The 12,916-nt window shown below is 42.4% G+C and overlaps 1 protein-coding gene across 1 annotated transcript in view; it reads right to left on the bottom strand.

The window, feature by feature from the left end:
• Window positions 1-1,361: 1,361 nt before the first annotated feature.
• LOC117460724 (intersectin-1-like) overlaps window positions 1,362-12,916 on the bottom strand; it is a 29,871-nt gene continuing 18,316 nt past the window's right edge. Inside the window, exons 2-9 of the mRNA XM_034102266.2 lie at window positions 9,262-9,393; window positions 9,078-9,158; window positions 8,661-8,782; window positions 7,565-7,647; window positions 7,322-7,405; window positions 6,177-6,241; window positions 5,959-6,067; window positions 1,362-3,748 (exon numbers count right to left, since the gene is read on the bottom strand). Of these exons, the coding sequence (XP_033958157.1) occupies window positions 3,600-3,748; window positions 5,959-6,067; window positions 6,177-6,241; window positions 7,322-7,405; window positions 7,565-7,647; window positions 8,661-8,782; window positions 9,078-9,158; window positions 9,262-9,393 (825 nt within the window). The 3' untranslated portion in view covers window positions 1,362-3,599. The remainder of the gene's footprint in view (window positions 3,749-5,958; window positions 6,068-6,176; window positions 6,242-7,321; window positions 7,406-7,564; window positions 7,648-8,660; window positions 8,783-9,077; window positions 9,159-9,261; window positions 9,394-12,916) is intronic.

Raw genomic sequence — 12,916 nt, 5'->3', positions numbered from 1 at the left:
CCATCGGGGCACAGACTTATCTCGTGCCCTCATTGGTCATGTGCGCGTTCGTGTGTGTTGGGGGAGGGGCTATGTGAGGAAGAGGCAGATTTTTCCGGTTGTGTATTTTCAAATTCTAGCGATCTCGAGCCGGTTTCTCCAAAATTACCTAGCCCACCTTTAACCAGAGATTTGTTTATCTCGATTAATTTGTAGTCTAAAAGGGGAAATGTCTAGGATTTTCCATTAAAGGGTAAATGTGCAGATATCCCCTCCCCCTAGACTGGCTGTCTCTCCAAAATGTGTTCACCTGTGTGTATTTGTACTGTGTCTTGTACAACATAAAATGGATCTTCATGTACATACTTATACTGTGTGTGCGTCCTAGCATTACTATCCTTGAGGGGACCTACATCTGTTTACACAGCCAAGTGTGGGGACTGGCTTCCCTTATGGGGACAAAATGGAGGTCCCCATAAGTGGAATCATTACTTTTAGCGTGGAGACTTGGTTAGGGTTAGGCGTGTGTGTGTGTGTGTGTGTGTGTGTGTGCGTGTGCGTGTGTGTGTGTGTGTGTGTGTGTAATAAATCAGCTGCAGTCTTGGTCCAACTGAAGTTTATTCTGAACATTAAAGACAACAACGTACATCTCTTCTTCTACAGTGATAATTAACAGCAGACTGTCTCTATGGCCTCCTGTACGCTCATATATTAACTCTCAGATAGCAGTAGTATTGTACACAACCTGGTGGGTGGACAGCAACTGGATCAGTTTCAGTACAGTGTGGAGAAGAGGAAGAGGAGGAAGAAGAGGAAGAGGGGTTTAAGACAAAGTCATCTTCAGGGGAAACACAATCATTCGATCACACACCTTCCTCAGGTCACGCTGACTTCTGATTGGACAGTGGCTGGTCACTCAGGTAACTATTGGTCGTCTCAGTGGGAATTCAGTAACCGTGGCATTAAATTAAAAAGCAGCCAATTAGCTAACTAGCTAAAGATCATATCTACAGTAACGTTACCTGTCCAACTGGCTAATGCAGCGGCCATTTTGAATACTCATGGTGGAGAAACGATGCTGCATTCAAAGAAACGCAAACGTGTTTTTGGACAAAGGAAATTAAGTGATTGAATGTGTTTGATGCCTTATTGTCCAAAATAGTGATTTGTCAAAGAACAATAAAACTATATTTGTTTTTAGAAAGGTCATGGTTCCTTTCCATTGGCACGTTTTCCAGAACAAACCAACACAACTCCATTTGGAGGCATCAATAGTAAACAACAGCTCAAAAAAAGCTATATACTCAACATCATAAACAAATAAGAAATTAAAATGGTACTCAAAGAACACAGGCGTCCATCAAGGCCAAATGCCACCCCCCCCCCCCCCCATGTAAAATAAATTAAATAACATCTATGTAACCACCCCCGTGATTATGGTTTGCTCCAAAATGTAATGGGTTCTTCCTCGGCCCATGCTATGCTAATCCTTTGCTCTTAATTTCAGTAGTTTCCACATTAAATACAATAAAAAACAAATACACAAACGTCTTGTAGGAGGTAACTATAAGTCCTTAAACTTTGGAGAAGGAATTTGTAAACTTGAATACTTTTAGCTATCGTGAGCTGCCGCAGTCTTTAGCTTACTAGCTAGCCTTGTGCTAATTGTAAGCAGCTACTACAGCTTTTACTCTCAAAACGGTTTAATAATCTGCAGTTTTATTCAAGAAATAGCCCAAAGATTATAGGGCAGATGATATTCTATATATACATATTGTCTTCTTCATCTGTAGATGCTGCATCGTCGTCCAATTTTATACCAAATATTTACAAGTACGCTAAATGTGGATTAATCCGCCACTGAAAATAGTCCCTCACAAATACAATAATTCCTCCGTTTGCTTTAAATTCCAGTGGTTTTTGACAACAAATGATCCAATTTAACAAACAAAACGTCAGCAAATTTCTACTTTGACTATTCAAAATGGCCGCTGTGCAACATTGAGTCCTGCTCTGCTCGAATACCAGCGACAGTGTGTGCGTTTCAAAAGTGCTGGGAGTGCCAACGCAGTAACTTAGTTATTTATACACTTATTTTCCTTAGAGTGTAAAACGGTCCAAAAGGCTGTTTCCTATCAAATACATGTCAGTAGTACCTTGCATGTCCAGGGTTTAGCTCCCCTGCATATATAGCGACGGCCACTTTAACAACAGCATTGTGAAATCTTTCTTTACAGTACCATAATTTTTTAATTAGCTGTCACCTGTTCCCTGTGTGTTCCAGCATATTATATTAGAAACATGATAAAAGGACACTAGACACTTGTCATTTCGGGTTTTTCCCCCAGCTTATAGGCATCGTTTCTCATTCAACCTGTACTGTACATATATTTTGTTTTCCGACATGGCAAGTGTTCAATGAAAGCTCAAATTGAAGTCCCTTTACATGCAGTCACTCACAGCAGAAAGCCTGAGGAGTTTCATTTAAGACGTTAGAAAATAAAAATAAAATGTACACCGAATCGTACCTTAATTTAGCCTGTCCGCACATCAACACTCACACAGTCGTTCACACACTCACACACACACTAACACACACAGGGTTAGTTTTTTTAAGGGACTAAAAGGAGAGCTGGGATTGTCACTGGAGTGTCTGTGAGGCTGAAGCAGAGGAGGAGGAGAAACCCGGCTGATATCGAAGAAACCGGACTGGATTCAATTCAAATGAAAGAGGACAGACGTAGACTGCACTGGAAATAGGCAAAATAAAATCGCCCATTTGGTGCCAATCTGTACAACTGGTACGATCTCTAACCAGTAAACCGTTTTTAAGACCTGCTAAAATCAAATTAAGAACTGAAATCGCATCGCACGTTTCAAGAGGTCATGACATGTTTTGCCTATTTGAAGCTGCAGGATTTTTCCTTTTTTGTTTTGTTTTCACCAGCTGAATGTAACGTAATGCGATGCAGTGATTCCATCTGAACCTGCAGATATCCGGTTCTAGGCTTCATATTCATCTCAGAAAGCTGGATAAAAACATGTATTTAAAAGGAGGAACATGTCTGCGTTAGTTTTAAATGACTAGCACGTACATTTAGCGTAGTACTTTACAAATTAGACAGCCACTCCGGTTTAAGAGAAAATATGGCTAAATGACATTGAGGTTCGTTAAGAATGTCTTTACAGATGTATTTATATATTGGTATGCCTTGTTTTTATGTTTCAAGACACCAGCCAGCCCAGATAATGTGAAATCTCATTCAGTTTTTGGTAAATGAATCTGTTATATTGGCAAAATGCACACATTAAGCACTAGATACACTAGATTAATCGAGGGGTTACAACTCAATTTTGACACAAAACAGGGTTGCAACATTGAGTAACCCATGTTAATGTTGTAGGTGGTGCACATTACCAAATTAATCAAATGACAAACTGATAGTAAATGTAGTTAAGCTCTTAATTGGTTCTTTTAAAAGCAAATGAGACTAATGTTATAAACAGCTCGCGCAAAAAAAAAACTAAGATAAATATTCCAGTCCAGTCTAATCCAGTCTCTAATTTTGTCTTTTTTTCACTTTCCAGTCCGATCCTGTCCAGTCCGATCCTGTCCAGGTTTACGGCTCTTCAAACAGCTGGAGGTCGAGCCTGACAACGATCTCTCCGGTTGGAACCTCGTGGAGCAGCAACCGCTTCGTGATTGGTCCTTTAGAGCCCTGGTCCTTCTTTATTTCAGCCAATCGGATCTCTGTCCTGCCCAGGAAGTCTGTCGGGGGGCGGAGCCAAAGAGAAAGTGTGTAAATATATTATTAGGATGTTTTATACGAAGTGAACCACATTTAGCGCTAATAGTGATGTAGTGATGATGTATTTCTGTAGGCAGACACTGAAGTTAGTATCTCCATATCCCTCGACTAAAAAGCCAATGGGATTTTTCCATTGGTGCAATAAAGGAACTACAGCACGGTCACATGACTTCACGTCACCACCGCTAAGCTAAAGGAGGCTAATGTTGGGCTATAAAGGAACTACAGCATGGTCACATGACTTCACGTCACCACCGCTAAGCTAAAGGTGGCTAATGTTGGGCTATAAAGGAACTACAGCACGGTCACATGACTTCACGTCACCACCGCTAAGCTAAAGGAGGCTAATGTTGGGCTATAAAGGAACTACAGCACGGTCACATGACTTCACGTCACCACCGCTAAGCTAAAGGAGGCTAACGTTGGGCTATAAAGGAACTACATCACGGTCACATGACTTCACGTCACCACCGCTAAGCTAAAGGAGGCTAATGTTGGGCTATAAAGGAACTACAGCACGGTCACATGACTTCACGTCACCACCGCTAAGCTAAAGGAGGCTAATGTTGGGCTATAAAGGAACTACAGCACGGTCACATGACTTCACGTCACCACCGCTAAGCTAAAGGAGGCTAATGTTGGGCTATAAAGGAACTACAGCACGGTCACATGACTTCACGTCACCACCGCTAAGCTAAAGGAGGCTAATGTTGGGCTATAAAGGAACTACAGCACAGTCACATGACTTCACGTCACCACCGCTAAGCTAAAGGAGGCTAATGTTGGGCTATAAAGGAACTACAGCGCGGTCACATGACTTCACGTCACCACCGCTAAGCTAAAGGCGGCTAATGTTGGGCTATAAAGGAACTACAGCACAGTCACATGACTTCACGTCACCACCGCTAAGCTAAAGGAGGCTAATGTTGGGCTATAAAGGAACTACAGCACGGTCACATGACTTCACGTCACCACCGCTAAGCTAAAGGAGGCTAATGTTGGGCTATAAAGGAACTACAGCACGGTCACATGACTTCACGTCACCACCGCTAAGCTAAAGGAGGCTAATGTTGGGCTATAAAGGAACTACAGCACAGTCACATGACTTCACGTCACCACCGCTAAGCTAAAGGAGGCTAATGTTGGGCTATAAAGGAACTACAGCACGGTCACATGACTTCACGTCACCACCGCTAAGCTAAAGGAGGCTAATGTTGGGCTATAAAGGAACTACAGCACAGTCACATGACTTCACGTCACCACCGCTAAGCTAAAGGAGGCTAATGTTGGGCTATAAAGGAACTACAGCACGGTCACATGACTTCACGTCACCACCGCTAAGCTAAAGGAGGCTAATGTTGGGCTATAAAGGAACTACAGCGCGGTCACATGACTTCACGTCACCACCGCTAAGCTAAAGGCGGCTAATGTTGGGCTATAAAGGAACTACAGCACGGTCACATGACTTCACGTCACCACCGCTAAGCTAAAGGAGGCTAATGTTGGGCTATAAAGGAACTACAGCACAGTCACATGACTTCACGTCACCACCGCTAAGCTAAAGGAGGCTAATGTTGGGCTATAAAGGAACTACAGCACGGTCACATGACTTCACGTCACCACCGCTAAGCTAAAGGCGGCTAATGTTGGGCTATAAAGGAACTACAGCGCGGTCACATGACTTCACGTCACCACCGCTAAGCTAAAGGAGGCTAATGTTGGGCTATAAAGGAACTACAGCGCGGTCACATGACTTCACGTCACCACCGCTAAGCTAAAGGTGGCTAATGTTGGGCTATAAAGGAACTACAGCACGGTCACATGACTTCACGTCACCACCGCTAAGCTAAAGGTGGCTAATGTTGGGCTATAAAGGAACTACAGCGCGGTCACATGACTTCACGTCACCACCGCTAAGCTAAAGGTGGCTAATGTTGGGCTATAAAGGAACTACAGCATGACTTCACGTCACCACCGCTAAGCTAAAGGTGGCTAATGTTGGGCTATAAAGGAACTACAGCACGGTCACATGACTTCACGTCACCACCGCTAAGCTAAAGGTGGCTAATGTTGTGCGTGATGACGTTCAGTCGTCTCATTTAGACACAAACGTTTATTGTCTCTGCTGGAGATACTGTATATGAATATTTGTATTGATATTTCGACTGACCGTCAGGAGAAAACTGGTCTCGTTCGAACACAGTGACACACAGGACGTCCTGCTCCAGGTCCTTTATAAAAAACTGACAATTGGAGTTCCACTTCGGATTCAACGTGTCCTAAAAGAGACACAATAACACAAACATCTGTTTAAAGAAAGATCACAGAAGATGTAAAAATGTCGCTTAGTTTCCAATCAATGAAACAAATACAATGTTGTGAACTTACCTGTAGTGTTTTAGTGATATGGCACTGTGAACCCATGGTCACCTCACAGTATGGGTTACTCTTCCCTGGAAACACACAAACACATGTTAATATATATATTTATTGTTCTATAGACATTGCGATCATGAATTTATTTTGAATTGATGATATTGTGATCGCATTTTTAGTGTTTAACATTATATTGAATGGGCATCACTAGCATCAAGCTAGGACAAAAGGGTTCGGATTAAACACTTCAATTCAAAGTGAAGGAGTTCAAGTATCTCGGGGTCTTGTTCTCGAGTGAGGGAACAATGGAGCGTGAGATGGGCCGGAGAATCGGAGCAGCGGGAGCGGTACTGCAGTCGCTTTACTGCAGTCGCTTTACTGCAGTCGCTTTACCGCACCGTCGTGACGAAAAGGGAGCTGAGCCAGAAGGCAAAGCTCTCTGTCTACCGGGCCATGTTCGTTCCTACCCTCACCTACGGTCATGAAGGATGGGTCGTGACCCAAAGAACGAGATCGCGGATACAAGCGGCCGAGATGGGTTTTCTCCGCAGGGTGGCTGGCGTCTCCCTTAGGGATAAGGAGAGAAGTTCGGTCATCAGGGAGGGACTCGGAGTTGAGCCGCTCCTCCTTCGCGTCGAAAGGAGCCAGTTGAGGTGGTTCGGGCACCTAGTTAGGATGCCACCTGGGCGCCTCCCTAGGCACGTCCAGCTGGGAGGAGACCGAGGGGTAGACCTAGGACCAGGTGGAGGGATTATATCTCTTCTGGCCTGGGAGCGCCTTGGGACCCCCAGTCAGAGCTGGTTGATGAGGGGAGAGGAACGTTTGGGGCTCTGCTGGAACTGCTACCCCCGAGACCCGACCACGGAGAAGCGGAGAAGATGGATGGATGGAATTCAAATAATTGAATGAATGAATACATGTTTTAAACTGAATTAAAGCAGTGTTTTGCACCCATTACAATGGTTATATGTTATGTGTCCACACTAAATGGCGTAATGAGGCAACAGCATATAATGATGTCCCTGGTACAGGTGTGTGTTTTTTGTTGGAAAATAAATAGTTTTGAAAGCAAAGAACTTTGTCGTCAATGGAGATTACAGGCGTCCAACTAGATCGCCCAGTCGAGTGGCAACAGTCACCACACAGTGTGTACGTACCATGTGAGCGACAGGGTTTGAGTTCGATTCCCTCCACGATGTTGACCATCAGTCGGCCGATTCCTGTCGCCCTCTGAGAGCGAACTGAGAAAAAACAGGAACACACAAAAAGAGGTCATTGCAGACAGCGGTCTTTCTCCCGATATGATGCTGTACCCTGGTGTCATTGGTTCGCTGTAAGAGTGTGATGAACAAGCTCTGTTTTTAAACTACAAACATGGAGGAATTAATATCTAGAGTTACCTAGATAGGCTTTCTCTCTCTTCTTCTTCTCCGTCTCGATGAAGAGCTCTGAAGCGGCTTTGATCTTCTGCACCCACGCCGTCCTGCACAAACAACACAAAAAACAGATATTTGGACACAATACCTCAAGCTGCAATAAATCGATGATTTTAATTGTAATAATGTCTGTAATTCTAATTCGGAAACACAAATACAAGCATCACAATTGAGTACTTGAGTAATAGTGCTCAGTTACTGTACTTCAGTGGTAGTTGTACCTCTCGTTACCCTTTAACCTTACCTATTATGCTATATTGGAAAAATATATTGTAGGGCCATACCTATACAAAACATGTCTGCGAAGTTTTTTTTTTCAAAATACCAAACAGTCCCGTTGTACTGCTCAAACCCCTCTATTGCAGCCCTGTTAGAGAACCGCGGATTTTGGGTCCTTAGCTTGAAAAAAATAAAAAGAGGGGGCGGAGCTAATGCCTGATCAGAATTATACCGAAGATAAAGTTAAATTCTGCTGTGATATAACGCCATCCTGTTCTAAACCACATCAAGGATTTTTTCTCTTGCGGGTTTATCACAAGGTGAGTTCTTTTTTTAACACATGTGCTCTCCAGTACAGGTTAGCTCTGAGAGTTAGCGATGCTAATGTAAACAAAGACGAGATTACGTCCAAAACACGTCAGGTATTGTTTCTGATAGCAACTCTCTGCGGGTCCGCCGCCGATTTGACGTCATATCGGCAGCAAATCTGTATCCGCTCGTTTTTAAAAGATTTGGGAACGGAGGAAAAGAGAGAGGGTTTTATTTTCTGACGCTGCACCGGGGACACAATGATGTATAAAATACATAAAAAGTGCATTTTGCATGATAGGTCCCCTTTAAGTTTATTTATTTATTTGTATTATATATGCTATTTGGTATGTTCTTTCCCACTATGCCTATGTGTGTCATTAAGTATGATATTCCTGTCATGCTTTTCCGTTATTATTTCCTGTTGGCTGTTCTGTTTGTCTTCTATGTTGAAAAAGGGAAGCATGATTTCCACTCCAAAGAAGTACACTTGTATGCTTCTTCTCAATACAAATATTTGAAGCAGTTGTACCTCTCGTTGATGCTCTCGGCCCGCAGCGTGTAGACTCGGTCGATGTGAGAGATGTGGAACAGCGGCTCGTCTCCAGACGGGTCGGTGGGCAGCTTCACCAACACCTCGTTCAGGAAGATGGGCTGAAGAGAGAGAAGTGTTGGGGTATCAAAACATTTACTGCAAATCTATGTATTACAAATAAATGATACCTCACTTCAAATACAGCGTTTTTACAATACACACAATATATTTCTTAATTTAGCAAAAAGTATTAGGTACAGTTTTCACATTTTTTGTTATTTCCTTCAATTGTATTATATATTAATTTAATTAATTAACTAATTTTTGTTGCAAGTTCCAAAACAATTGTTCATGTATTATGTATGTAATTGACATTAAGTGTGAGTGTGTATGTGTGTGTGTGTGTGGTCTTACCGTCTTGTACATGCGATACTGCAGGTGTGTTTTCGAGGAGAACACTTTGTCCGATCCCGACCAGCCCAGAGGTTTGGTCACCTGTGAGGACGGGAGTCAGTTAAATATGGATTGTATTAACACTACAATGTCTCCCTTCTGAGGTGTGGTAAATGTACGGGAAACATAAAGCGGCAGGAAGTACCTGTGTGAGCAGCAGGAAGTCGTTGAACAGGAAGCCGTACAGCTCCTTGCTGCTCTTTGCTTTGAACAGCTTCCCGCTGTGGAGGAACTTCCTCGGACCCAAACAGTTTGTGACCGAGTTAAACACCAGCTGCTGTAGAACGAGAGAGAGAGAGAGAGAGAGAGAGAGAGAGAGAGAGAGAGAGAGAGAGAGAGAGAGAGAGAGAGAGAGAGAGAGAGAGAGAGAGAGAGAGAGAGAGAGAGAGAGAGAGAGAGAGAGAGAGAGAGAGAGAGAGAGAGAGAGAGATTGAGAGGGGTTAATATCTTATAGTTCATAAAATATACAAAATAAGTAGCAATATGATTAACGAGGACATGTGTTCATGTTCAGTATGTAGTGTCTCTACTTTAAAGAGTCCTCTCCTGCTGATGTTCAGGTGTATATCAGTATGTAGTGTCTCTACTTTAAAGAGTCCTCTCCTGCTGATGTTCAGGTGTATATCAGTATGTAGTGTCTCTACTTTAAAGAGTCCTCTCCTGCTGATGTTCAGGTGTGTATCAGTATGTAGTGTCTCTACTTTAAAGAGTCCTCTCCTGCTGATGTTCATGTGTATATCAGTATGTAGTGTCTCTACTTTAAAGAGTCCTCTCCTGCTGATGTTCAGGTGTATATCAGTATGTAGTGTCTCTACTTTAAAGAGTCCTCTCCTGCTGATGTTCAGGTGTATATCAGTATGTAGTGTCTCTTCTTTAAAGAGTCCTCTCCTGCTGATGTTCAGGTGTATATCAGTATGTAGTGTCTCTACTTTAAAGAGTCCTCTCCTGCTGATGTTCAGGTGTATATCAGTATGTAGTGTCTCTACTTTAAAGAGTCCTCTCCTGCTGATGTTCAGGTGTATATCAGTATGTAGTGTCTCTTCTTTAAAGAGTCCTCTCCTGCTGATGTTCAGGTGTATATCAGTATGTAGTGTCTCTACTTTAAAGAGTCCTCTCCTGCTGATGTTCAGGTGTATATCAGTATGTAGTGTCTCTTCTTTAAAGAGTCCTCTCCTGCTGATGTTCAGGTGTATATCAGTATGTAGTGTCTCTACTTTAAAGAGTCCTCTCCTGCTGATGTTCAGGTGTATATCAGTATGTAGTGTCTCTACTTTAAAGAGTCCTCTCCTGCTGATGTTCAGGTGTATATCAGTATGTAGTGTCTCTACTTTAAAGAGTCCTCTCCTGCTGATGTTCAGGTGTATATCAGTATGTAGTGTCTCTACTTTAAAGAGTCCTCTCCTGCTGATGTTCAGGTGTATATCAGTATGTAGTGTCTCTACTTTAAAGAGTCCTCTCCTGCTGATGTTCAGGTGTATATCAGTGTGTAGTGTCTCTACTTTAAAGAGTCCTCTCCTGCTGATGTTCAGGTGTATATCAGTATGTAGTGTCTCTACTTTAAAGAGTCCTCTCCTGCTGATGTTCAGGTGTATATCAGTATGTAGTGTCTCTACTTTAAAGAGTCCTCTCCTGCTGATGTTCAGGTGTATATCAGTATGTAGTGTCTCTACTTTAAAGAGTCCTCTCCTGCTGATGTTCAGGTGTATATCAGTATGTAGTGTCTCTACTTTAAAGAGTCCTCTCCTGCTGATGTTCAGGTGTATATCAGTATGTAGTGTCTCTACTTTAAAGAGTCCTCTCCTGCTGATGTTCAGGTGTATATCAGTATGTAGTGTCTCTACTTTAAAGAGTCCTCTCCTGCTGATGTTCAGGTGTATATCAGTATGTAGTGTCTCTACTTTAAAGAGTCCTCTCCTGCTGATGTTCAGGTGTATATCAGTATGTAGTGTCTCTACTTTAAAGAGTCATCTCCTGCTGATGTTCAGGTGTATATCAGTGTGTAGTGTCTCTACTTTAAAGAGTCCTCTCCTGCTGATGTTCAGGTGCATATCAGTATGTAGTGTCTCTACTTTAAAGAGTCCTCTCCAGCTGATGTTCAGGTGTATATCAGTATGTAGTGTCTCTACTTTAAAGAGTCCTCTCCTGCTGATGTTCAGGTGTATATCAGTGTGTAGTGTCTCTACTTTAAAGAGTCCTCTCCTGCTGATGTTCAGGTGTACATCAGTATGTAGTGTCTCTACTTTAAAGAGTCCTCTCCTGCTGATGTTCAGGTGTATATCAGTATGTAGTGTCTCTACTTTAAAGAGTCCTCTCCTGCTGATGTTCAGGTGTATATCAGTATGTAGTGTCTTTACTTTAAAGAGTCCTCTCCTGCTGATGTTCAGGTGTATATCAGTATGTAGTGTCTCTACTTTAAAGAGTCCTCTCCTGCTGATGTTCAGGTGTATATCAGTATGTAGTGTCTCTACTTTAAAGAGTCCTCTCCTGCTGATGTTCAGGTGTATATCAGTATGTAGTGTCTCTACTTTAAAGAGTCCTCTCCTGCTGATGTTCAGGTGTATATCAGTATGTAGTGTCTCTACTTTAAAGAGTCCTCTCCTGCTGATGTTCAGGTGTATATCAGTATGTAGTGTCTCTACTTTAAAGAGTCCTCTCCTGCTGATGTTCAGGTGTATATCAGTATGTAGTGTCTCTACTTTAAAGAGTCCTCTCCTGCTGATGTTCAGGTGTATATCAGTATGTAGTGTCTCTACTTTAAAGAGTCCTCTCCTGCTGATGTTCAGGTGTATATCAGTATGTGGTGTCTCTACTTTAAAGAGTCCTCTCCTGCTGATGTTCAGGTGTATATCAGTATGTAGTGTCTCTACTTTAAAGAGTCCTCTCCTGCTGATGTTCAGGTGTATATCAGTATGTAGTGTCTCTACTTTAAAGAGTCCTCTCCTGCTGATGTTCAGGTGTATATCAGTATGTAGTGTCTCTACTTTAAAGAGTCCTCTCCTGCTGATGTTCAGGTGTATATCAGTATGTAGTGTCTCTACTTTAAAGAGTTCTCTCCTGCTGATGTTCAGGTGTATATCAGTATGTAGTGTCTCTACTTTAAAGAGTCCTCTCCTGCTGATGTTCAGGTATATATCAGTATGTAGTGTCTCTACTTTAAAGAGTCCTCTCCTGCTGATGTTCAGGTGTATATCAGTATGTAGTGTCTCTACTTTAAAGAGTCCTCTCCAGCTGATGTTCAGGTGTATATCAGTATGTAGTGTCTCTACTTTAAAGAGTCCTCTCCTGCTGATGTTCAGGTATATATCAGTATGTAGTGTCTCTACTTTAAAGAGTCCTCTCCTGCTGATGTTCAGGTGTATATCAGTATGTAGTGTCTCTACTTTAAAGAGTCCTCTCCTGCTGATGTTCAGGTGTGTATCAGTATGTAGTGTCTCTACTTTAAAGAGTCCTCTCCTGCTGATGTTCAGGTGTATATCAGTATGTAGTGTCTCTACTTTAAAGAGTCCTCTCCTGCTGATGTTCAGGTGTATATCAGTATGTAGTGTCTCTACTTTAAAGAGTCCTCTCCTGCTGATGTTCAGGTGTATATCAGTATGTAGTGTCTCTACTTTAAAGAGTTCTCTCCTGCTGATGTTCAGGTGTATATCAGTATGTAGTGTCTCTACTTTAAAGAGTCCTCTCCTGCTGATGTTCAGGTGTATATCAGTATGTAGTGTCTCTACTTTAAAGAGTCCTCTCCTGCTGATGTTCAGGTGTATATCAGTATGTAGTGTCTCTACTTTAAAGAGTTCTCTCCTGCT

Source organism: Pseudochaenichthys georgianus, chromosome 16 (assembly GCF_902827115.2).
Source record: "Pseudochaenichthys georgianus chromosome 16, fPseGeo1.2, whole genome shotgun sequence".
NCBI classification, from domain to species: domain Eukaryota; kingdom Metazoa; phylum Chordata; class Actinopteri; order Perciformes; family Channichthyidae; genus Pseudochaenichthys; species Pseudochaenichthys georgianus.
The sequence above is the reverse complement of the archived record's forward strand: the minus strand, read 5'-3'. Positions and strand labels throughout refer to the sequence as shown.